The sequence below is a fragment of the Neopsephotus bourkii genome, unplaced genomic scaffold (genome assembly GCF_033783945.1).
Source record: "Neopsephotus bourkii isolate Nb327-2 ecotype Australia unplaced genomic scaffold, CSIRO-AGI_Nbou_v1 NB_1638, whole genome shotgun sequence".
Classification (NCBI taxonomy): Eukaryota; Metazoa; Chordata; class Aves; order Psittaciformes; family Psittacidae; genus Neopsephotus; species Neopsephotus bourkii.
The window spans coordinates 117,174-144,003 of NW_026902113.1; the positions used below are offsets into that span (position 1 = coordinate 117,174).

Here is a 26,830-nt window from a genome sequence, read left to right on the forward strand (position 1 = left end):
TACTTGTGTTTATTGTCCAGCCTAAGACACAGATGCAACGATGTCCTAGCACAACCACAAAACACCCATATTTCAAGTGGGTTTCATGGGCTGTCACTCAGTTTCTTCTTTTCTCTCCCCAGTTTTGCAATGAAAGTACTTGAAATAACCACAGACAAAGCAGGACAGCGTTGAGCTGCCTGCCCCAAGAGACCCAGCCGGGTACTTACGTTTTACCATTACCCTCCCCCAAAATGATTAAAGAAAAGAAAGAATAAAGTAAAAAATAAACCTAATCTGGCGAGTTTCCTGTTACCAGAAAAGCAACATCTAGCCCTGCTGTGCTGTTGCTCCCCCCCACGCTCCCTGATATTAACGAGGTATACAAAGAAGTCCTACCCAGCAGGATGAGGCTATGGCTTCAAAAAAAAATCCAATGATTTAAATGTAATTTTAGATCTGCAAGCACTGCCAAGCACCACTTTATTTGTCAACAAAACGTTTTGATTATTTGGCAGAACAAAGCAAGCTCCCTCCCTGCTTTCTCCACAGACATATTTGGCACCGGTTAATTTGTATGTCTTTAGACATATGTCAAGTCTGAAGCTGTTTCAGGCTTTAACCCCGCAGAACTTCTCTCTTTTAAGTACTTGTTTTTTCTTAAAGCAGTAACAGCAGCAAGTTAAAGCCAAGGAGGGATTCGATCCTGCAACGAAACGGTTAAAAATCAGACTCTGCTGATGTGGGCTTCTCTGATCCATTCCATTTCTCACAAGCTGAGCTAAGAGCTGAGCACCAAGTATCAACTGTAACATGATCCAAGAGTTTATGGAAAAAATAACTGCACATACCAAGCATGCACATTTAATAAGATTTTGTTGCCATTAAAATATTGGAAAAACACGATTTTTTAGGATCTGCTTCTCCCTCCGAATGATTTTTCGGTGTTTCTCCTCCCCCTCTCTCCTAAACACACACCTCCTTTCCAAAAAACCAAACCCTTAAGAAGAAGAAGGGAAAAAAAAAAGCAGTCCTACTGCAGGGAAGAGAGGCTTGAAAAACAACTTTGATTGGCACTTGGCCTGACCCACAGAGGAAGAAAAACAGTTTTTGGACAAAGAGCGCAAATATTTGAGCTCATTGACTTACAGGCTTTTCTTAGCGCTTGCAAGAACCAACCTGGAGCTGAATGTATGGGGAAGAGATTGAATTAAACCAAACCCCCGGACGGCACCGCGTTCATCCCGGGCGCTCGGGCTGGCTCGGCGCGTTTGCACAGCTCAGCAATTTTAATTCATTTGCGCTGGACAAACAAAAAGCACCTCAACTCATGCTCCCCGTTAAGCAGATGTCGGGAGGAGGTGGTAAAGGGATTACCCTTCTCCTGAAGCACCCAGGGTTCAGCAAAGGGGCGGCTGGACACTGCAGGGATAGGGGTTAGCGGGTTGGGAAGGGGGGTAGGGGCTTTGGGGGGCTTTTTCTATGTCCTTAAAGCTCTGATTTTCTATGTCTTTAAAGCCCTCCCCAAAGACCGGACGGGGACTGCAGTGATGAATTCTGCCGGTTAAGTACGTGGATAAACTTTCCAAGAGCGGCTGGGCCCCAACTCAACCCCCTCCTGCCATGGGGGAGGCCAAGCACCCCATAACCCTCCGGAGGGTGGGGGGGCAGCCCTGTGCAGGGGCAGGTGACACCTGCCCCGATGAGGGGAAGGCAATGGGAGTGCGGGACCTGGCACCCCCCGGAGCCGCTGGGGCCGATCCCCCCTGCCCCACACCCCACCCCCCCCGGCACCCACCTCAAGGAATGCCCCCCAGATCCCCACACACTGCCGCGGGTGCCCCACAGCCCCCACCCCACTGCCCCACAGCCCCCCTCCCCTCCATCCCCCCGCCCCACTGCTGCCCTATGGCCCACTTCTCCTGGCAAACCCCACCCCCCAAGTCTCTGCCCCATCGCCCTGCTCCAAGTCTTTCCCTTCTCGTCTCTCGCAGGCCCTCAGCTCCCACCGCCTCACAGCGAACCAACCCCCCCCCCTCCGGTACCTGTCTCGGCACCTTCCGGCAAATGCCGCACACCCGGTACTGGCCGGCGGCGGAGGCGGCAGTGGCGCTGCCCACGGGGCCGGAGCCGAGGCGGTTCATGGTGCCGGGGAGCGCGGCGCAGGCCGGGCGGGACGCGGGGAGGCGGCAGCTCCGCTCCGCGCCGCTCAGCAGCCCGCGCCGCCGGCCGCCCCCATCCTCCAGCCGCGGCCCCAGCGCCCCGCTCCGGGCCGCTGCCCCCCGCGCACACCCCTGAGCGCTCCGCCAATCCGCGCCCGCCGCCACGCCCCCCGCCGTCTCGATGGGCCAATCACAGAGGCTTCCCGCCGCTGACCAATGAGGTGAGCTCTGCCCGGCTCCCATCTCCAGGCAGCCTCCGAGCTGGGGCGGGGGAAGGGGCGCGGCCATGGTCGCGGAGGGGCGGAGCCTGCCGCGTCTCTGGGCAGCGTTGGGGAGAGGGGCGGGGCGGTGCCCCGGCCGCGTGCCTTCTGCTGACCAATGGGGTGTGTCGTATGCAAATGACGAGAGGCAGGCCCCTCCCCCGGCGCGGTGGGCTGTGAGGGAGCATCGGGCAGGCGGGCTCGCACGGGGCTCTGCGCTCCGCGGTTGGCTGCGGCTGTGACCGCGGTCCCGCGACCGGAGCCATCCCCGGAGGCCCAAGTGTAAGGGTGGGGACCCGGGGTTACCGGTGTGCTGAGTGCGGGCCCGCCAGGCCCTCGGTGCCCCTTCCTACAGCCGCTGGTCCGTAAATGTGGCCAAAGGAGTCGGCGGCAGGGGGCTGCCTGTGTGGAGACCGAGCTTCTCTGCAGCAGTTCCCGCTCCGAGGCGGCAGGCCGCTCATGTAGGGACAAGACTGCTGTGCTGCCAGGCAGAGCAGCATTAGGTATTTGCTTTAGGGGAACGATGGGAGCACGCATGTGTGTGTGTGTTTGCCTCGGGAAGCCGGGATTGTTAGAAATGATGAGTCAGGTTTTCTAGGCTCCATGCTAATGCACGGAGATGGAGTGTGTAATTAGGACAGAGGCAAATCTATAATCTGCAGCCTGAGATAGGGGTATAAACCTCTTCTTTACATCATGGCATCGCCAAAGTTTTCCTTGTTTGTGTGCTCTTCAGCTTTAGGTTTTAAATACGTCTATAATGAGATTTAATGGGTAGTCCCACTGACATAAAACTTTATTAAATATCGACCATTATATAATTCCTGTCTTGAAAGATGATGGCATAGATGGATTTGATTTCGTTAGGGAAACAATGCTACAGCCCTATGAAATTTCCAAGCAGATTTGGGATGTTACATACATTGTTTTCAAGGTTTCTCCTGGCAAAGCACTTGTAAATCAGCTGCTTGAGAACCATCATCTGCTTTGCCTGCGAATACTTTCTGTTTCTGCAGAATGAAGTGTTGTGTAATTTAGTCAACTGGCTGCCTAAAAATGGCACAATGCAATTAGTGATTTACATCTCTTAAAGGAGACTGATTGTACCTAGATCGGATTGAGAACTGCTGAAAAACTCCTCTGATAAGACTTTGCCACCGCAAGTAGAACCCCATCCACAGAAACACCCCCCTCCATTCTCCCCCTTCCATCCACAGCAAATCCTCTTCCATCCTTCCTCTTCCATGACAGCAAAATCCTCCTCCATCCTTCCCCTTCCACCCGTTTCCAAAGGGATCTTTTCCTCAGGCAGAGCTCCCTTCAGCAGACAGGCGCTCTATGGACTCTGTTATTGCCAGTCAATTCAGTGTGGAATGCATCCAAATGTTGCACTCACAGGCTGCCATGCAAAATGCTTGGAGAGGAATAAATGGAAGTGGGTTTCTTTTTCCAAGCAGTGTCATAGAAAAGGCATCCCAATGTGAGAAAGCAGTTTGCTTGAGTGTAGGTATTTGCTGTGCCAAGTCTGAATCCCATGTGCTGCAGCATGGTGCTTTTAAACTGAGTGACAAAGGGGAGCCAGACAAGTTGGTTTCCATCACTTAATTTGAATGTAATGCTAAAATCATATAATTGTTTAGGCTGGGAAAAGACCTTTATGATTATCAAGTCCAACTGTTAACCCAGCACTGCCAAGTCCACCACTAAACCATGTACCCACGTGCCACACATGTAAAAATGTAAGTAAACAACATGAATGGTGTAAATGGCTTTTTATTTCTTGCTGAACTCTGTGATAATGTTATCTGAAATAAGTTTTGAAAGAAGCAGAATAGGATCAGTTATAGCCACAAGCAATGGAGAGTTGACTCTTCAGCACAAGAAGCATCCCTTTGAGTCATTTACTGTCGAAGTGCCTGGTTCAAAACTCAAATCCATTGGCAAGGGTGGTAGCAGGCAAGTTTGAAACACAGGTTGGAGAATAATTTTGACTCAGCTATTCTTAGTATTTAACATTGGGACATTTTAATAACTGCATCCATTAATTTATTTTTATTTCCACAGTGGCAAGAACACATGACTGGACATCCTCAGAAACGGGGTTGGGTCCCTTTTCTCTGCACTGAAATGATTTCTGCCTTGAGTGACAACTTCAGGCTGTTAGCAGAGCCCATTAAACCTAGGAAAATTTCCCATTTCCCAAGTGTGAAAGTTAGGCTGAAAATTGGAGAAATTTGATATCTGGTCTCTGTTCTGCCACAAACCTCTTGTGCAACGGGTGGGATGTGTATGCCCAGATGCTTGAAGTATTTGGTTGACTAACCCTTACTTAAACCATAAGCACTTAAGTACCTTTGTGGCTCCCAGTCTTGCCTTTCAGTGCTTTAGTAGCTGAGAAGTGTCAAGAGAAGCATAAACTTTGAAAGTGTTTCATTGGTTTTGGAAACAATACTGCAAGTGGAAGTTGCCTGTAATCCTTTCCTGCACCCAACAGGAATTCTCTTGGATATATTTTCTGAAGTTTGTTTTTTTTTTCACTGTATTTTCTTTTTATAAAGAGTTTTGATACCTAATATAGATCAGAAGTTGACCTAATAGGGCTAGATGCAGTGCTTATCCAGTACTAGGTAATTAGTGTATAATGTATAGATTATAAGAACTTCGCTTGTTCCATTTTGAGTTAAACATATGCAGAAGTTCTGCAGAGTAAAAGCCTCTCTCTTTGTGCAAGCTGGCTTCTTTGTGAATGTACTCATATTCTTGGAAGTTCTCCTTGTAAACTGATTTCTGAGAAGAAATATTGCAAAAAACATTCAGTGCTCCCTTCACAATTGTCTAACAGCTTTTATGATCCAACTGCACCTCACTCTCCATCCACTGTTATGGATTTCTTTCAGGTTTTGCCCAGTTACTGAGTTGTATAGGAAAGCAGAAACCTGGAAACAAGAGGTAAATGAGTTACGGGCAGCCTAGCATCTAGACCTGCCAGGAAACTCAAAGAAGGTTGTCAGTTCTATAAACCCAACCAGTCTGTTGAGGTCACCTGGAGAGGCTGCAAGTCATTGCCGTGTGTGGGAAAGGTGGAGACCTCTGTTTTCTTGATGACACGGAGCATACTGACTTGAGACCATCACATCCTTCCAAAGAGATTACTGACCTGCCAAGATAGAGTTGCACAAGTGGTATGGCTTTAGACAGATTTTTATCATCAATGATCATAACTTTTGCAAAGTTTGAAAACCAACACTATGATGAAACAAGACAGGAGCAAACTTCCAAAGGAAGTATGGCTTTCTCTGCCTCCTGAAATCATCAGATGCATTTTTGGCAGGCACATTGCAGCCAGGTGTGGACTGCTGCCCTTGCTGTAGGAGTGGATGAGATGTGACAGCCTTTGCTAGAAGGCCAAAGCTTTCCCAGTCGCTTACTCTATGTTAGCCTTCAAGCTAACATGGTTCAAACAGATTGACTAAAAGCCGTAGCTCATCCAAACATCAAGCTGCTCCATCCCCCAGAATGAGCATTTATACCATGGTTTAACACTGTGATACCAGCTCTGAACCCCTGCTGGGGATCCAGTATTTCTGCCTGGAATTTAGTGAAGAGAAGGTTAAGATGGGGACACAATTGCATGCGTCCACCAGGGATGGGGCAGCACCTCATCATCCCCATACTAAAGAATCGTTACAACCAACAACCGTCCCCTGCACAACCAGTCCATGAGAGAGCACAGAGTGATAAGTTAAAACTTAACAGGGGAGGTTCAGGTAAGATATAAGGAAGAAGGTCTTTATTATGAGGGTCATGAGACAATGGCACAAGTTGTCCAAGGAAGTTGTGAATGCTCCATCCCTGGAAGTGTTCAAGGCCAGGTTGGACAGGGCCTTGGGCATCATGATCTAGTGGTCTTAAGATCCTTTCCAGCCCAAAGCCTTCTATGATTCTATGATCCTATGATTGTTCTTGCAATAAGAAGTAGCTTTGTAGATCAGCTGTACAGTATTGGCTCTGCATTGTGTCCTGGCAAAGCCAGTCTAGCTGCTACGTGCTGTGCAGGCACTATCAGAGCACTTGGTAGGTCTACATGATGCTTCCCAAGCTGTGCACCTACTGCACAAAGTGTGCAGTGCTTTTGTTGTTCATACATTAATGCAACAGCTTGATGCTTCCTGAAAAGATTGGACTGACAAGATCAAGAGCTGTAAAATCGAACTCGTTATGCAGTGAATATGTTTGTGATTCATAGACCTCCAGCAGCTTGCAGAGAGAGGAAAGGAGGGGGCAGCTGCCACGCAAGAGTTCTGACAGGATTGCTGCAAGACTAGAAATCCTGCATGAAATTAAAAGATCCCCAAGGTTTGCCCAGGAGCACGGAAGGAGGGCATGCCGGAGCACCCAGCTCTGGAGCTGTACCCACTCTCCCTGTCTGACTGCCACAATGAAGTGCTGCGTGCGTGGTTAGACGAGGTGATTGACACATGTCACATGCCTTACGTTTCAAGAGCCCATGAATCATTCAGTAAAGCCATCCCAAACATGGATACATAGGAAAATAAATGTGGTTTCTCCAGGCCAAAAATCCAGCCCATTGCTATTACGTCAAGCGAGTGATAATCCTGCTTTCATTATCATGGTGTTTGTTGCACCGTTTTGCTCTCATTTGCACAGGATTTGTTTTACACTGTTAGGGGAAGGAAGGGCAGCAGATAAGTTTGTGCCCTGAGTTATGTTACGCACACTTTGACACTCCAAAACGACTTCCCATCCTTATGATTACACGTCCTAATTTGCAAAATGAGTGTTCAGATAATTGCACGAGACAGGGAGATGTGATAGTTTGTGGAATTCTTCCTCCAGGGTGGGGGCACACGCCTTTTCATTTGCAGCCTTTAAACCCTGACTAGATAAAGCACTCAAAATTATGTTTATCATAAGAAACAATTACAGCCTGGCGCAGGGGAGCTGAGTTTACTGACCTAATAGGCCTTTTTAATATCTAATTTCTTTGACAGTTAAATAACTCAAAAAAAAAAAAAGCATTAAATCGCTACCCAGCCAAGAAATCTCTTGTCCTCTCTCTTTATGTTCTGCTGTGGTTTGCATGGTAATTCCCTAAATATATTTCAACATGTTGTTTACTTCAGCCTTCTGAGACCACACTGGCCAATGCTGCGAGCCTGTAAATAGGGATCATCTGGAAAAAATAGGCTATGCTTTGAGTTAACTTTGAAGGATTTTGTCCTGTACAGTTTCTGGGAGTGATACAGCAGGGAAATGCATTAATTGAAAAAGAATCTGAAAGGCAGGGCAAAGGTAGCCTGGTCTTACTCTCTGCAAAAGGAGAACTACAAGTAATCGCTTGCAATGTATTCATATTAGTGTTGAAGATAGCCATACCTAGCAGATTTAACGACAGCAACAGGACTATCTTTGGTGACAGAAATGCATCTCTCCTCCAGGGCTGGATGTGGAGTTCATGGGATGGACACGAATGCCTGGGATCGTACATGTGGAACAGGGACAAGTCTGGGTCTTGGCACTGGCCATGCAACCATGATGTGAGGCGCTCTGGAGAATGCACCTGAAGTTTCATCCCTTTCCTAAACATGGGTGCCTGCATCAAAGCTGTGGTTATGGCATCTCTGTGAGATGTTGGTGGTCTGCAGTGCTGTGGGTCTGGGTCCAGGAGGCAAGACTTCCTCCAGAAGACAGAGGAATGCTGCTGACCTTTGGCTGGGACATGAGAGCTTGTGCCTTGGCTCCCAGGTACATCACACACCGCTGAAGAGTACAACCCAGCCACTGCAGGTCAGGCTGTGTAAAAACAGGTTGAGCCCTCCTCTGCATACCATGAGTTCAAAAGCCAAGTAGCCCAGAGAGAGCAAGCAGGAGGTGGCTGGCTCAGATGCCTGCTGGCTGGGGTGGTGAACTGGAAACTGGGTTTTGCTGCCTGTTTCCGTGCACTGCTTTGGCTCCATTCTGTGCCCAGCCAGTGAGAAGCCCACAAATGTCTTTGGCTGAAAAGTCCTAAAATGTCTCAAGCAGCAGAACTTGTCTGTTCCTATTTTGCAAATGAAACACATGGTACGGCAGGATGCCACATTAAGGATGGAGCCGATCAGTGAAATTAGCTTCCTGTATTCACTGGCAATATTATGACTTTCATTATTTTCAAATACAAATACAAAAAGCAAATACAAAACTCAACAGCTTTTGGGATATGGCACATAATTTAGGTCCATTTCCTAAAGACCCTGAGGTATGAACGTAAGTATGTCGGAAGGTCAGGCTGAATTATGGCAGAGTTTTATTCTTTGTTTCTAGACAAAGAAGAGCTGAAGTGCTGAAAGATTTGCATCTGTTATGGACTTGGCTTCTTTTGATTTAAAAATGGTTTTACCCTGTTTCATTATTTTTCTGGCAGTTACACCCTGAAGAAACAAGGGTGTTAGTGAAATGGGATTTCCTCAGAAGGTACCACACTTAGAAGCAATTAGGCATGTGAGTGAAGGCAGTTAGCACATGGGATCTTCCCCAGCAAAATCAGCTAAGTGCTGAAGGCTTGTTTGCATGGCATGTTTCTTCTTTCATCGACTGCCATCCAGATGCCAGGAATATCCTTGGACAGGAGAGGTCCCAAATGTTGAGATTTAGCCTTAAAGCAAGACCCCTGAGGGGGACCTGGCTGACTGAACCAGCAGCACAGCATGCCTGTGAGGAGCCATGCAGCCCACTAACCTTGGCACTTCTGTCTCCTTCCCTCCTTCATGGCCAGGCAGTGCCCGCTGTGACATTCCAAAATACAGCAGACAGGATGGGCCCAGCCATCTGGTACTGCAGAGCAAGAGAAAAGGAGCAGCAGCTTCCCTGGACCAACATCAGCCAACTCCTTTCTGCTCCCATCTCCTCTAGCCTGCCAGTTTGTCTGCTGCCAGATGGAAATGCATGACTCCTGCATGTAGATTTGCCTTTGAAGACTCTCTGACCTTATTTCATCCTGGCTTTGCAGTAGGTAAAAGCTCTATTTATAATCTTTGGAGAGGGGAAAGGGAGGGTCAGTCTGGAAGGAGAAAAATTGAAAAGATCATAGAAAAGATCATAGAAAAGATCATAGAATAGTTATGGTTGGAAAGGACCTTAAGATATATAGTTCCAACCCCCCTGCCATGGGGAAGGACACCTCACACTAAACCAAGTCACCCAAGGCTCTGTCCAACCTGGCCTTGAACACTGCCAGGGATGGAGCTTTCACAACTTCCTTGAGCAACCCATTCCAGTGCCTCACCAGCCCTATAGTAAAGAACTTCTTCCTTATATCCAAACCGCCCATTTTAAGTTTTAACCTGTTACCCCTTGTCCTATCACTACAGTCCCTAATGAAGAGTCCATCCCCAGCATTCTTACAGCTCCCCTTCAGATACTGGAAGGCTGCTATGAGGTCTCCACGCAGCCTTCTCATCTCCAAGCCGAACAGCCCCAACTTTCTCAGCCGATCTTCATACAGGAGGTGCTCCAGTCCCCTGATCATCCTCGTGGCCCTCCTCTGGACTTGTTCCAACAGATCCATGTCCTTTTTATGTTGAGGACACCAGAACTGCACACAAAACTCCAGATGAGGTCTCACAAGAGCAGAGTAGAGGGGCAGGATCACCTCCTTCGACCTGCTGGTCATGCTCCTTTTGATGCAGCTCAGGATACTGTCCGCTTTCTGGCCTGTGAGCACACACTGAAGATGGCTCATGTTAATTTTTTCATCGACCAACACCCCCAAGTCCTTCTCCACAGGGCTGCTCTGAATCTCTTCTCTGCCCAACTTGTAGCTGTGCCTGGGATTGCTCCGACCCAGGTGTAGGACCTTGCACTTGCCATGGTTAAACTTCATGAGGTTGGCATCAGCCCACCTCACAAGCGCGTCAAGGTCCCTCTGGATGGCATTCCTTCCCTCCAGCGTATCAACCGAACCACACAGCTTGGTGTCATCAGCAAACTTGCTGAGGATGCACTCAATCCCACTGTCCATGTCAGCGACAAAGATGTTAAACAAAACCGGTTCCAACCCCGATCCCTGCGGGACACCACTCATTACTGGTCTCCAGCTGGACATTGAGCCATTGACCACAACTCTTTGTGTGCGGCCATCCAGCCAGTTCTTTATCCACCAAGTGGTCCATCCATCAAATTGATGTCTCTCCAATTTAGAGACGAGGATGTCGTGTGGGACAGTGTTGAACGCTTTGCACAAGTCCAGGTAGATGACATCAGCTGCTCTACCCCTGTCCATCAGTTCTGTAGCCCCATCATAGAAGGCCACCAGATTGGTCAGGCAGGACTCTTCCCCTTAGTGAAGCCATGCTGGCTGTCACCAAGCACCTTGTTGTTTTTCATGTGCCTTAGCATGCGTTCCAGGAGAATTTGCTCCAAGATTTTGCCAGGCACAGAGGTGAGACTGACTGGTCTGTAATTCCCTGGGTCATCGAATTTCCCCTTCTTGAAAATGGGGGTTATATTTCCCTTTTTCCAGTCATCGGGAACTTCACCTGACTGCCATGATTTTTCAAATATGATGGCCAGCGGCTTAGCAACTTCATTTGCCAGCTGGTTCAGGACCCACAGATGGATTTCATCAGGACCCATGGATTTGTGCACGTTCAGGTTCTTAAGATGGTCTTGAACCAGTTCCTCTCCTACAGTGGGCCCAAGGTCTTCATTCTCACAGTCCCTGCATCTGCCTTCCAAGACTTGGGTGGTGCGGTCAGAGCCTTTGCCAGTGAAGACCGAGGCAAAGTAGTCATTCAGAACTTCAGCCTTCTTGAAATCCAGGGTAGCTAGCTCTCCCAATAGCTTCCAGAGGGGGCCTATGTTGTCCCTAGTCTGTCTTTTATTCGCTATGTACTTACAGAATCCCTTCCTGTTATCTTTCACATCCCTGGCCAGGTTTAATTCTAACTGGAAAACAGGTTGTAAACAATGCACCTTGTTCTGCTGGTGAAGCTTTATGCATCACAGCCTCAGAGCTGGAGCCCCAGAGCTGGAAATGGTAGAACCTGACTCTTGTTTGGGCACATAAATGAATAATAACAGGGGTCATTGCATCCGCTCTGCTCACTGCCAGATCTGTCTGGTATAACTGAGCCGTAGGCATGCAGACCTGTTTACTATCGCTACTGAAGCATTTTTATTGATGAAGATTCAGGGGAATGCTGGACAGCAGAAGCAGAGAAATAACTTTAATAGGCAGAGCAATGTCTTTGTACAACACAGGAGCATGATCCGAGATGGAAAACATAAAAGTATTGTGTTTTCACAGAAAGGTCATGTCTCTAGAATTTTATTCCTCCTCTTTTTATGAAAATGTCCTTTTACAGGGAGAAATAACTTCTAGTCATGTTGTATTGCTCTTGAAACTTAACCTTTCTCTAGCTGGGCTCTTTAAATCACTGGAAATCAGGGTTTTCTTATAAACAGACTACAGATCAGTTTACATTTTTGTGTTATTTGGCTCCCTCATTTCAGAAACAGCACAGGCCAAATTCTTCCCTGGCATAACTCCAGTCCCAGTTCTCCTATTCTGAGAATGCTGGGCCAAATTCCCGCTCCCTGTTTTGTCAATATATGTTCAGAGCCACTCTGCTGCAATCACTGGAGTCACATATCATTGACACAAATGTACTGCTGAGCAGAATGTAACCCTCTCTATAAATATCACTTTGGTCAAGGGAGGTAAGGAAAATAATGCTGAATGTGGCCTTAAGCATATTACTTATTCTGTTGAAAGATCATTCACTCTTGGCTTAACTTATTTCAAGCATGACAGTCCGGGAAAAAAGTGCATCTGTGAGTGGAATGAGACTCAGTAACAGTCAATAAGACCCAGTGTATTGCGGTATTAATAAATGTGCATTTGTGCTGAAGCATGCTAAATCTCAAAGGCTGGATATAAATGTCAATGTCTATTGAATTTCAGGAAGAGATGTCTGGTGGTAACCATGCTCAGTGTCATTCTGCAATTTGTAATCTGTGTTAACACAGAGGCTATGCATAGGCACGTTCCTGTTGGGAGGCAGAGAATTTGTCTCTTCACAGTCAGTTTATGAGAAGTGAATTTCTCCCTCTACTTCCCTGGCAAGATTGTGAGATTCCCTTTGAGTGAAGTAGCAGTGATGTGCTACCATGCAAGTAATGTGAGCCAAGAATTCAATCACTGGATAAGGATAGTGCTTAGTTAAAGGCTAAGGGGTCCTGGTGCTTTGAGTAAGCTCCCACTTCTGGTAGGCAAAGCATCCTTTGTTCAGACTGGGGATCCTCCACACCTCTGCAGCGACTTCTCCCCATGATAAACATGGCATTCATGCATCTAATCAGAAAACGTGTCACAAGCGGTGGAGACAAGTCATCCTGCAACAGAAGGATGTGGTTTGCAAGTGGTGTCTGCAATATGATTAAGCTAGGGAAGGCAGAAGAAAGTGACTGGTAACTGTTTGTCAGTGTGGTGAGCAACTTGCAACCGTGCCAGGTATTTTTGTCAGTTGTGTTCTGAGCCCCAAGGGCAGCTGTTAAAGCATCACCAAGTTGGCTATCAGTGGGAGAGAGGAACATCAGTGAGTAAATCATGTCTTTGGCTTCACAGACCTGTAGGTATCTGTCTTAAAGCAGAGAAGTTGGCATTTAATCTGAAAAATACTGGACAAAATAGTTGGTGTCCAGTGAAAATCCTAATCGGGGCATATCCTTTCTGCAGCATGTTTTCCTTTTACCCACTGGGTGATGGATGTGAGAGATTATTCAGAAGCAAGAAGGATTGGCTGCTGTGGAGGCACCTGTCTTGGGCAGGCATTGCAGCAGCAATGAAGATCCTCAATGCTAAAAATACCATCATCTTCCCAAGCTGCCTGCTACCCAAGCTGGCTCGGTGTGCTGTGGCTCACTCTTCATACAAGGCACTGGGAGCTGGGACTGCTGTTTTCTGGGGCTGCCACAGGCGTCTTGTGTCTTGTTTTGTGTGAGAGTTGGTCTCTAGAGACATGTTGCTCACCGACATCCAGCTTCATATTGAAAAACAGACAGGATTTGCAATTCCATGAGACTGGATTCTCCTTTCCTACACCTAGAATTGCTTTGGAGGTCTTTAAGCTTTGTGGAGTTACAAAGGACACGAGGCACTGCAGAATCAGACCCCAATCTGCCTACTGATACTCACCTTTCAAGACTTCCTGAATTATGTTAAGATACACTTATGCGAGGTGTTGAATGGTGAAAATAGGAGTCCAGAAAGAACAGTTATCCATGGATTTATCAAAGAACAGTGTCTACACTTGATAAACTGCAGAGAAAGTAAATCGGGAAAATACTCAAACTGAAGACAAAGCTGATGTGGCTGCTGAGCTCTTGATAATGACAGCAATGGGAAGAGCTAAACAGATCATGCACCATTGTCTGAGTGACGGATGGGAATACATTTTATTCTTCTCACCAAGAAGGACAGTGTGATAGCTTTAGCGTGATCTCGTTTTCTTCTGCTATCAACACTTCCCTGCAGTTCATGCTAAAGTGGTTAGCCAAGGCAGGGTTTCCTAGGAGAAATACAAGGCCTGGTGGGACATTAGCCATCTAATTAGCTGCCACTGGTTAGTACAGGGGAAAACCTGAGCAGCAGATTTTCCCTCCCCCTCACTACCACAGTTCCATCCATCCCCCAAAGCTGGGAAAAGGGGAATGAATGGAAAGAGAAGAATACTTCTTGTCCTGGGTAAACCATTGCATGGCCATAGCCAGTGCCAAACCTCCAAGCTTGTGTTTCCTGGAGCTTGTACTGATACATCTAGCCCATGACCAGAGCACATTAGCTTCCCTGATGATGGTCTGGATGTCTGTCCCTCTTCCAGCCCTGAGTAGAGCCAGTGAGCAGCACCATAAGCCTCCAGCCCATTGCAGGGTGCTGCTGCTCCATAGGACAGCTTTCCCTTTGGGGACAAACAGCTGACTCAGAAGAACCTCTAGGAAGGCAGTCAGGTCCTGGGCCTCTCAGTTATCTTAAATGTCAGGTCTAATTGCTGCAGAATCTCCAGGGGGCTTGGAGTGAACCTGATGCTTCCCATGGCACTGCACCCAGATACCAGCTTGTGGGTGACTTGATGGTCTTCACAGTTCACATTTGGACCTCATCACACCCACAGTGCAGCAATGATGTAACGGGGGTTTCCAGCTCAGACTCCCATGTGCTGCAGCTGAAATGTGTAGCTGAAATCAAAACCGGACCCACTCGGTGCGACAGCATTATGGGCATTTGGTGGGCTTGCCATTTTGCCACTCAAATCTCTTGCGAAGTATTAGCACTCTTTGCTCATCACCTTTTAAGAACATGGTAAATATACAATGCTGTGGGCTCCTCACACCACTGAAGGCATTGGCAAATGTGTGGGGTTTGCTGCAGAGCTATTAAAAGCTGCTGGCTGAAGTCAGACGGATGTTCATGGTTAATGAAAACCAAAGGTGGTGTGCATCTGGCAGAATATCCCGAGCAGCTCCAAGAGACTTGCATAAACTTTTGCATAAATACGCATTGGAGGTGAGAAATGCCCAAATAGTTGTGTTTAACGCTTTCCTTTGCTTCTTGCTCAGGAAGATCTATGAGAGACTTGCAGTCTAGAGTGGCTAGTGGCTTTTAGATTAAGAAGCAAAACCAGTAGAAAACAAGTGGACCCTCCAGAGGTGAGGACAGGCCCTTTGCCATCATAGGCAGTATTCAAGTGACTCTGCAATCAAAACTACTTCACAGCAAGTGAGGCCTCAGCAGCGAGTCTGAATGAGACTGCAGGAAGAGCCAGACATTTAAAGCAAACTCTGTGCCGTTCCTGGGTGCCCTGTGGCTTATCCATATGGGATGAACTTATCTAAAGTTTCCCCATGGCCAGAGGCTGCAGCGCCATGGAGCAAGAGTCCTGCTGGTAATTGCAGAGGTCAGGCAAGTGCAAGGGTTTTGGCTTCTGGCTGGTGAAAATGCGACTCTGAAGCCGCAGATGAGAAACAGTGATACTGAAACTTCATCTGAGACAATCGCTACCAGGAAGATGAAACCAGCAGTTAAGGGTGTCGGCGTGAAATGAAGCAGCCAGTCAAAGAGGCATGTTGGCTTCAGGCACCTATGAACAAAAGGCTGTTTCACGAGGATGATGCCCTGGGAACAGTGCTGGTGGGGGGAGGAAGGCAGAAATCAAAGACCGGGTGAAAAAACAAGGTGCCTGGCTATCAGTGGACAGGGTGACTCCAAAGGCTGCCAGTCCTCCCAGCTGAGATGAATGGTTCCTTTCTATTTACGTAGATCCGTATGCAGAAAAACATTATAAGTATGATCTAAGCAGAGTCACAGACATTTTGGCGCCTGGGCCAGTTCCCTCCTCCCACTACAACAAGCAGGGCTTGACCTGGGTGGTGAAATGTATCCCACAAGCCCTATGTTTTGCACCCCACACCACATCGAGCACAGTGCCCTTCATCCACCACTGTGCAACCCAGCTCATCCTGAGGGGCCGCCTGCAGCAGGGTGATCCCCTCATGAGGAGGGATGTGGGCAACATGTCCCCATGCTCTACCAGTGCTACAGACCTCGACCATATCCCACACCCTTTGCCACGCATTTCGGTGTGCATCTGGCTTTGGAATTATCAAATCCATCAGAGCCCCAGCTGCTGTCCCAAGTTGAGCATGTACTGAAGTGCTCTGCGAGCAGCCAGCTGAGTCATAAGCCGATCAGCAATTCCCATTCAAAGGCTGCTGTCTCTGCCCTTGTGGAAAATGCATTTATTGTTTTTGTTTTTTCGCTTCTTTGTGCTAAGGTTCAAGCAGTGCTTTACTTGTTATTGCATGTAATGGTTTGTACGCGGCATGCCAGCCCAGTGAGATCTGATGCCAAGATACAGGCAACACTGGGATGGAGCAGGTACCCTTGGTGGAAAACAGCACAGCAGCATCTGTGCACCCCCAGCATCAGATAAACTGGGAAACTCATGAAATAACAAGATAGGATGGATCCGAGGATAAAGCTACCAAAGTGAGCAATATGACTTGCTCACCTCAGGATTTACTTTATCAAATTACTTGTAAGGTAGCAGCAAGCTTTTCCCCTGAAGTCTCAGGGCATCTTATGGGTGAGATCAGGGGAAGGTCTCACCTCCTCTGTCTCCCTTCACAAATCTAGCTGCAGGCTGCACTTTGCCACAGGCTCCTGGGATAGCCTGCAGGCAAGTACTTTTGCCTCCTACCTTTTGAGGGGCAATACAATAAACCTGCTTTTGAATTCCACGCAAGTGAATGCAGTGGGAGGCTGCCCCTGCACACTGTGCCCAGCTCCCTGGGGTGGTGATTGCCTGCCCAGCACCTCCCCAAAAGGCCCATGGGTGAGGTGGCCTTTGGGTGCTGTCGCCTAGCCGGTGTGTCCATACACCCGGGCACACCAGATGCTTGGCAGTTGCTTGCTGTCACCCAAAACAGGCCATCTCCATCACCTGCTGGCAGACAGTGCCAGGAGGAGAATTAAATAAAGATACACATTGTTATTGGCAGAATAATGACTCATTATCCCCATTCTAGAGGCGGGCTAGCAGGCCAACACATGCTGTAACAAGCCAGCCGTGGAATCAACAACAGCAAAGTAGAAAGTCCATGTTTCCTCCTTGCCAGCCCCTTTTCTTGTTCTCTGGAAGCCTGCTCTGCACAGTGCAAAAGGAGCAAACAGATTTTGGCTCAGCAGCACTGTTTGGAGGAGGAGCCGCCAGTGGCATTGTGCAGAGGAGCGTGGGGCTGATAAACACACTGAAAAATCCCCACCGACAACCCCACAGCCTTTGAATGGCAGCATCTCCCTTTGTAAACACAATATGCAGACGCATTATGCAACCCTGAGTAAATTAACTGTGTTTCCATACTGCTAAAACATGGTAATTAGATGCTTGCTTGTCTAGTGCCTTTGCAACAGGAGCATTTTGACTCTGTACTAATTTTACTGTTGTGAGTATGTAGTTTGCGCTCTTTCCATGTTGGTGCCGCGCTGCTGTTAAAGCACGTGTTTTAACCAAGTGTTAAAAATAATGATTAGCACACCCAAAGTAGCACCACCTTACCTCTGCATTATTTCCATTCTCAAGTATGAGCTTAGCTCCTGCCTTTTCAAGTTTGCCTAAATATGTACTTTCCTTTCCAAAGGAAGATTAATTCAGTGCATCATCCCAGGAAAGGAGCCTTCATGAGAGCCACCAACCATGCAGACATGCAGTAAATCCCTAAGAACTGGTACCATTGGCAATGCCAAGAGGCACAAATCAGGCTGACAGCTCTGGTTTAGCATATATTGTACAAACACAGTGAAACTCATCTGCCCAGCTCACAAGTCATGGAGATAAATGGGAAAAGGTTGGAGCGGAAACAGGAAGATGAAGTGACTCGGTGCAGGTCATGGTGCAGGTCACGGGCACAGCTGAGAACTGGACTTCTGTATCTGTCTTACTGCAGTGGTGCACTCCAGAAACCATTTGACTTGGCTGTACTCTTACGTTAGGTTGTACTGCAAGCACAGCAGCTGAAAAATCCCTTGCCAGCAGAGATGCTCTTTAGCTAAGGGCATTACACAGGACATCCTGGGGATACTGCAAAGTCATCATTTAAAGGGATAGGATCCAACAAGGGAGATGGAGATTTTGCCTAAATAGTACTTTTATAACAGCCACTGTTATGAGAAGTCTTTATTGGTGTTTCTGCCTAGGTGTTGCATGTAAAGCAGGTCCTTGGGTGTAAACCTTATTTGAAAAAGCCACAAAGGAATAAGATGTTCAGTAGCAGCTTTTACTGAATACATGCAACAGGCAGCACTGTGCTGTGAACTGCTCTTGTAGAAATCTGGTCACTTCTGTAGTTGCTGAAGTGCAGAGGAACACAAATGGGCTGACAAAGTATTTAGGGGGTGCTGCAGTTCCCCTGCTTGCCCCTTGCATTTGTTCTTCTTGTAAGAATGAGGTAGGAAAAAATGAGAGTCTCAGGCAACTTCAAAACTGAACATATATATATATATATATATATATATATATATAGGCTGAGGCTTTCTTTCAAAAGCAAACAGCATCTTCCTTTGTGATTCATACCTTCCTTTTGCCACCTGTTTCAAAATCCCACTGCATCAGGAGCCCCTGTTTGGTACACATTGCTAATCTCTGTTCCTAGTTCATCACTAATCTTGAGCAAAATTCCTTGGCCTCTTTTAGCATTTGCAGCACACCAGATAAGGGATTAAGGAATGAACAAACATTTTCCTCCCAGGAACTCAGTGTGTGTTTGTGCAGTTTCACAAACATCTCTTGGGCATTATTTGGCTCACCTGAGTTATATGCAGAGCAGAGGTGTTTAAGTTTGGACAATAGATGTGCCAGACTCCCTTTGCAGTGAGCTTCCCAAAGAGATGGAGCCTCCCAAAGGGTAAATCAGTTCATTTGACATCTGAAGCATCACTGTAAATTCCTGTGAGTGACACGGGATGAGTCTGAGCCTTACAGTATATTGGTATATTGGCGTTTCAGGGTTTACATGTGTCTGATGCTGATCTTTGGGTTCCCCCCCTTAGCCTGGGTGATGTGTCCTGTGCGTATAGCCATGCCCTCCCCGATACTGCAGTCAGCATGGTTTGGGGACCCTCCTTGGTTCCTGGGTTGCTCCAGGGCCATGTCCTGATGCCCAGCTCTGTACACCATGAGAGAAATGGCTGAGTCCCCCCAGGGCTCTGGGCAGGTCAGTCCCCAGTGCGTAGGTCAATAAACATAGATCCTTGAGGCTACCATTGGTAGCCACTCTCCAGCCATGGGTCCAGGGTAAGAAGACAAACCAAGGCTTAGTGTTGGTGAGAGCCGTGTCCTGGTATAGGCAGGAGAAACCAGGAGCCACAGTGCAGTGGACTGTTTTGGTAGTCACTTACTGCCCTTAGCCTTAGTGGTTCTGCTTCAGTAAGGAGGTTACACAGGCTGGTGAAATAGAGGTGATTTTATAAGGGCTCTAGTAGACATAAATTGCACAGTAACGTATGATGAGTAGCATTGGATACCAAACCCCTGTCTATTGAAAGGGATGTGCACAGCTGAAATCCTCCATCCATGTAATGAGTGGAAGTTCATCAGCCAACCTTTTGCACCCAGCCTGAGTGTCCCAGCCAAGCAGGAGTGATGAGGTTTCAGGGTGCTGCAGAGGATTTAAAAGATGCCCTGGACGGCTCACCTAGAAATAACACTGCTGTATCAAGCCTGTCATCCTATTTCCAGCTCTGGGTACTAACTCCCATCCCTTTTGTGATGCTGCAACAGCCCTTTGTCAGCTGCAGCAGTTATTTATACAGACAAATGAAGTTAGCAAAGAGCTTGATATCTTTTAAATTGCATCTGATGAAATCTGCCCGCAAGGGGCAAATTGGAGAGAAAGCCCCAGGGAACCCTTTGGCTCTCAGTGCTGGGCTCATCCATCACAACCACTCCATCAGCCCTAGCTCAGGGCCCTCATAACTTCATGTGGAAAAGTCCCTGCCCTCTCAGCATTCATGAACCCTTTCTCTGGCTCCTCCCACGTTCACCATGAAGCTGGTGCTTTGGCCATTGCCACACAGAGTCACTAACCGATGGGCCAGGGCCAAAGCTGGAAGGTGCAGAATTTGCTTCTCTTCTTTTTATTGCTGGGGGCTTTTTTATGGGTTTTGTTTTGGGAGGCTTTTTCCTTACATGCACAAAATATGTAGGATTCCCTTGAAGCCAGAAACAGACTTTTAGGTGATCTTCACTTGCCTTGGTGCAGACCCTGGAAGTGGAATTCATTTCTGAGCCAGTTCGAGCAGCATCCATTGAATCACATACTTCCTACAAGCTGACCATCCTCAGTGCACAACTGCATGTGCAGACCTGAGGGGAAAGAAAAGAGCAAAGTGAATGTAACAGAAGTAAGAGCAATATGAAAAAAATAAGAGGCTTATCTTAACTTCAAACATTATTTCTATGACTTAACATGGAGAAATGAAACTGTTTTTCCTTCCAGGCAGCCTAATGACAACCTAGAGGTGAGCAGCTTGTGCTCTTGCCATATGAAGTAACATGTTAAACTCTGTTCATACTCTATTAATACCAAAGGAGCTCAAATGAAAATGGAGCCCCATTTTCTTAAGTGCTTTTCAAGCCCTGAGCTTTCCCTGCATTGTCTCCTTGCAGCATGATTCCAGGGTGGTGTGCTGTAACACAAGGTGCTCATGCCACGAGGTAGATGTTCCTGCCCTCCCTTGGTGCCAGAATGCACTCATGATGACCTGAGCTGGCAGGAGACAAATCTCTCTTCTAGACCTATATATCCACTTTGCTGCATCCCAGCTAATTTGAGTGAAATTCATGTGTATTATTGTAGTTAATCCCCAAGTTGCTCCAACCTGCAGAAATTCCTGCAAAGCTTGAGGCATGGCTGAGACCTGGCTTTCCGAAGTGACAGGTACCAGCAAGTTTCATTGCTGCTTGGGGAATGCAGGATGTTTGGGAAGTGATGGGTGCAGATGCTATGTATAGGTAGAGGGCAGGATTCCTGGCACCTAGCTTTGGCCATCTATAGGCGAAGAAGTGCCACATTTCAGTGGCTCATCTTCTCCTGTCACTTATAGAGGCAGGAGCCCTTAGGAGATGATCTATCCTGCTTTCTCTCTGTTGGCATGGGGAAAACATCTACTCTGTTTTCTCTCTCTATTTCTCTCTCTGTTGACATGGGGAGCTCATGGCAGATGACTCCTCATGCAGTACCATCACCATCCCTGATCCCATAGGAACAATATGTGGTTTTCAGGAGAGCTGCTTAACTTTGGGCCAGGCCACTCTGGGGGAAAGAGCAATGGCATGGAGCTGTGCTGGCCATGGCAGACCTGGGAACAAAACCTGGGCTGGTTTTGTGCTGATATGGAAACAAAACAAGCTCTGTTGTTCCAATCCAGCACTGCGAGCGATGGCACAGGCTGTGCTCTGCCTGCCCTCGCCGAGCAGATGCAGGGGCTCTATTTTCTGCTCACCTACCGTGGCTGCTCAGGATAAGCAGCTGCAGCTCTCTGGGCTGAGAGTGCTAGAAGCAAATGCCCTGCTCAGCTTACAGATGGTTGATGAAGCACTTTAAAAGGTCCAAGTTTTATTTGGAAATCAAAAGATCTTTGTACCAAACAGAACACAGCTTGTGCGCCGCTGAGACCGGCAGTCACTGAAAGCAAGCACATCTGCTGATGCAACCTAATTGCTGTTTTGATTGCCCAGCCATGACGGGGCATAAAAATATTGTCTGCCTACAAAAAAACAAGAAGAGAAAAGAATGAAACCTCACTTGACCGTTTTGTGCCCAAATACCTTGGCAGCCGGCCCTGCCGAGCGGGAGTTGGGCAATCTCAGTTCAGAAATTCCCCAGTGGAACCAGCTCCTAACAATACAAAGCTGTGCCTGTCTGACTGGGGGACTATTTCCATGACTCTGAATAAAAACCATGCTTAGAGCACTGCACGTTTCTTGGGGGGGGGGGGGGGACGGATGACTATGGGAGAATGCTGGCCTGTGCCTTGGAGCTTCCCAAATTAAGTAGGCAGGGGATGGGCCACTGCTGAAGGCCAGTCTCTTGAGACTTGTGGGCTTTCTGCTTAGCCATGGACAAGTACAGGATCCCAGCAAAATGCTGACAGGAACAGTTCTGAAGCAACACATTAGGGTTGAAGCTAATCTCCAACTGGGAGAGACCGTATCTGCTTATTGAAGAGGTGCTAGATTCATCTTCTGAAGCTTCCAGTGTTGCTCACTGTGGGAAACAGGAGAGCAACCTCCTCAGCCGTGGGTATAAATCATAAGGATGGCTCTTTCACTTGATTCTGGTCAAAACCAGGTGTTGTACCTCACTCACCCTGTTGTTGAACAGTATGAGTTATACCAGTGTGGCTGTCACTAACTTCCCACCCCCGTGCCTAGAGCGATGTGTCCATTGCACAGCACCAAGTCCTGTGCCAGGGGCAGGTGAATACCAGCTGGCCAGACTGGGATGCAGAGGGGACCCTTGCCACAGACAGCACAGCACAGCAGGATCCTGCTCCAGTGCCAGTTTCTTAGGCCAAATCCAGCCTCCCACAGTCCACCTCTCCCAGATTCACCTGGCTGTAAGAAGTGAATACAAAGGAGCAGAGGTAGTGGTAAACCATGCAGCAGGGAAAGAGGAAAGATTGATCTTTCCTTCCCATTCAAAGGGGTATTGATTGATCTCTCTATTTAATAGGCTTCAGCTGCTAAACCCCAGCTTGCAGCCTGTCTCTGTCCCTCCAGCCAGCTCCTCATACCACTGCTCCTGTGTTTTTCTTCCCCCATGGTGGAGCCTTTCAAGTCTTTCTTTAAAGAGGGAACCAAGTGCTTTCAATCAGCTGCCAGCCCAGCCCTGTGCCAGCAAGGGGCTCCTGGCTGCTCCTGGCCCTGCTTGCAGCTGCAGCATAAGAGAGCAGTGCCTGGCACTGCAGCATGCCAAGGAAGGGGATTCCAACCCTCTGCTCTGCTCTTGTGAGACCCCACCTGCAGTGCTGCACCCAGCTCTGGGGTCCCAAACTAAAGAGGGACGTGGAGCTGTTGGAGCAAGTCCAGAAGAGGCCACGAAGATGCTCCAAGGGCTGGAGCGGCTCTGCTATGGAGACAGGCTGAGAGAGCTGGGCTTGTTCAGCCTGGAGGACAGAAGGCTCCAGGGAGACCTTAGAGCAGCTCCAGTGCCTAAAGGGGCTACAAGAAATCTGGAGGGAGACTTCATATAAGAGAAAGTAGGGACAGGAGGAGGGGTAATGAAAGGGGGTAGATTTAGATTAGATTTTAGGAAGAATTTCTTTACTGTGAAGGTGCTGAGGCGCTGGCACAGGGTGCCCAGAGAAGCTATGGCTGCCCCATCCCTAGCAGTGTTTAAGGCCAGGTTGGACACAGGGGCTTGGAGCGACCTGGTCTAGTGGAAGGTGTCCCTGCCCATGGCAGGGGTTTGGAACTGGATGAGCTGTAAGGTCTGTGCAGCAGAGTCAGGCTCTCACAGGGTTCCGAGTGCAGCACCATTGAACACACTGGGGCATTGCCGCCACCTGGTTGCCTGGCGAGAAAAGGATGGAAAGGATGGGCTGGAGGCGCAGGCTCTGTAAAGCTGGTGTGTCACTGCTGCAATCACACCACCAAGGGACAAGCAGCGTGTCTAAAGTCAGTCCTGAATCGAAGATTTCCCTAAATGTAATCCTGTAGTCAAAAGAGCTGTTGTGGCTTCCATCATGTCTGCAGGCTGCCATAATACTCCACATCTCATCTGCCCGGGGTTCCCTCTGGATTGTCCTTGGGAGTGCATCAGTCCCACACAGAGCCTGATCTGTGTCCTCCAGCCCAGAGGAAACAGTGACATGCCTTTGACCATTGTGGACTTGATAAAAAAGAAAGAGCTGCATCTTGCTGAATGGTTTTTCCTTGTGGCCACCAGGAACGAGAGAGGTTGACCAGATTAACACCTTCTTCTGCCCCATGACTGAGAACCCTTTGGGAGGATGTGTAGGGAGTGGGGCTGTTTATGGTGATCTTCCAGGGAGAAAGAATGAAGCTGCCAAGGAAATGTCACAGCTACAACTAGAAGTGTTTTCAGGCAGTGCAGCAACACCTTCCTATTGATGGAGTCAGAGGTAATCCATAGTTTCGAACAGATGGATCTGTGTTATATTCCATGCTCAGTTCCACGGATGGGACCAAAAAAGAGGGAAAAGTCTGCTCCAAAAGCAAACAAAACTTTGAGATGGCAAAGTTCCAAAAGTCATCTGAAAAAACTTTAAGATGGTGTTTTGTGTGTCAACCGCTTACAAGCATTCCCAATCAGAGAAGACTTGGGAAGGGTGCCTTTCTTAGCATTGCAACTCAGACACCTTTGCTGGCCTCTTTCCATGCAGTATAGGGAAGCTCTGGAAACTTTCTGTATCCCACATCCCTATTCCTGGGATTCAGCAGGGCATCCTGCCAGGGGTGCTGTGTGTGAGCCGACAAGAAGCGAGGAGGGTTTGGAAACCCACCTGGCAAGTGGGGCTGCTCTGGAAACGTGCCTGGTTTCTGTCAGAGTATTGTCAGGATCATCCCATTCCCGAAGTGTCTGTCTTTGTGTCGGATCAGCGTTTTAAGGGGGAAAAAAAGAAGCAGCAGCTAATTGGGAAGTCTGCAACCAGCAGCCAGCCCAATGGCAGTATGGCCCTGGTGACACAGGCGACCAGAAGGAGGTTTCTAAGCCACCTCTGCACTTTACACAGTGCTATAATGAGACTAAGGAGAGCAAAGGCACTTGATTCCTCTGAGATTTGTCTCCCCACAAACTGATCCCGAAAGAAAATGCTGTAGATGAGAGTGACCGGGACAACAAATACTCAGCAAAGACCTCTTGAGCAAAAAACACTTTACTGACTCCTTCAAAGCAGAATCAGCTCTGTGAAAGCCGTGCTGACTATCTCTAAGTGAAGGACCTGATAGTTCTTCACCAGCTTTCATAAGCCACAGATGACACAGGTGCAAGATAAAAGTCTGTTCTTCCAGCATTTGGAACTAGATGGTCCTAAGGATCTTTCCAACCATAACCATTCTATGATTCTATGATCTTAGGAGTAGTCCACATTCCACAGGAGAAGATGGGACTGTATTTGTTCCACCACCAGATCAGCCCCATCCACAAAAAAAGCAATTCCTTCCTGATTATAGGCACCCAGCTTTGCTGTGAGATCAAGACCATCCAGACTTACCAGTCTATCTAAAAGAGAAGAAACCTCTCCTGGGATCCTGGATAGCGAAAGGACACAGCCTTAGCATGAATGGAAAATAGGTGGTTTCTGGAGGTATGTGCCTCGCCTCTGAAACACTGAGGTAGTGGTTGATGCATGGTGTAAGATCAGGTTTCCTGCACTCCTCTCACAGCTGAGAAATGAGATCCAAACACTCAGCTGGTGGTAATCACTGAGACATAGCTGCTGTTCATCACCTCCAGTCAGATGGACACTGCTGGAGTGACCATGTCCAGTGTCACTGCACTGAAGAACTCCTTTCAGCTGTGCAGTGATATGAACTAATCTGATGGTGCAGCTGGTGAAATAACACACTAAGCCTGGTGTCATTTCATGCTGAAGTAGACATTTTCATCTCCAAAGTGAATATACTCGCAGGTACAGCCTCCTCCTCTTCCTTATGGCTTTAAGTCAGGGTGCACTGCTGAAGGACAGCCATGTTCAATGCTATTCTCATGCACAGATAACACAGTTATTTTTTTGGGTTGCAGGTGTCTGGTTTTCCTACCACCAGAACATGAAGTTAACCAGGATCTTTGGGTGGCATTTATCTCACACAGCTTAACTGGGTCATACAGTTAAGCTGGGTGAGATAAGTAAATACAATACTACAAAGTAATCATCTATGTTGATTACTCTGGGCTCTTTATATAGTTGCTGGAAGAAGCAGGCACCTTCAGAATGCAATTTTAGACCTCTTATTTAGGGTGACATGAGTTGAAACACCCAAAGTGACCCAGGTCTCCAGGTGAATCTCACCCTTTTGTCTCAAGAATTTGAGATCCTGATAGGCTGAACTGGAAAGGACCCAAATTAAACTCTTTGTTCAGGATCTGCATTGTCTCTGTGGTTTCCCATTATCTAATTTCAAGATGCCACAGGGGCTGAGGGCATGAGATTCCCCTGCTGATACTCATATTAGGTCCCTGTCACTGCTAGGGATTTCACCCAGTTGCAGTAGAAAGCCCTTCACCTTTCTTCTCCCCATGATAAGACCACCTTTGAAGAAGGAGATGACTCCTTAAGTAGAAACAAGGCTCTCTAGGGTTTACCAGTACAGGTTCCCCCCATTTCTCTTTCTTTCCCAGAAGCCAGACTATATGGATCATATTGAGAGATTTGTCGCTTAACAAAGTCTTATTCTTTCTGCTCACCCACACAGCGCAATCATCACACTCTATCCCACACCTAAACCTCTCAACATACAATCAATGGGAGAAAGGAAATTTTACAGCCAGGGAGGTGTGAAGGTAAGTCCTTATCCAAGATCCAAGTAACCACTGACAGCGAAACATCTCTACCCACAGCAGTGGCGGTAGCAAGACCAGGTCCTGAGATAGGTGATGAGTCCCAACATCTAGGAACAGTCCCTCTTGCAGGCCACGTCCCTTTACTAGTAATCTCTCTGCTAGCAACAAGGTGGGCCTGCTGTGTTAGGTGAGGTGACTTTAAGGGTCCAAGCTGGTATTGGTGCAAATGAAAAGCAGAGCATCTTATTCTTGACAGCAGTCACCTATTTGAGTTCTTGCAGTAGTCTTACGGAGTGTCAGAGCTGAGTCACTCCTGCGGTGCATGGCCAAAGGAACATTTTG

At 47.8% G+C, this 26,830-nt stretch overlaps 1 protein-coding gene across 2 annotated transcripts in view; it reads right to left on the reverse strand.

The window, feature by feature from the left end:
- The window catches only part of SESN3 (sestrin 3), a 41,644-nt gene extending 39,391 nt beyond the window's left edge, over positions 1-2,253 (reverse strand). Inside the window, exon 1 of one of the 2 annotated variants that reach the window (XM_061374493.1) lies at positions 2,025-2,253. In XM_061374493.1, the coding sequence (XP_061230477.1) occupies positions 2,025-2,123 (99 nt within the window). In that variant the 5' untranslated portion in view covers positions 2,124-2,253. The remainder of the gene's footprint in view (positions 1-2,024) is intronic. The other variant, XM_061374494.1, reaches the window with a different exon arrangement.
- Positions 2,254-26,830: the final 24,577 nt, after the last annotated feature.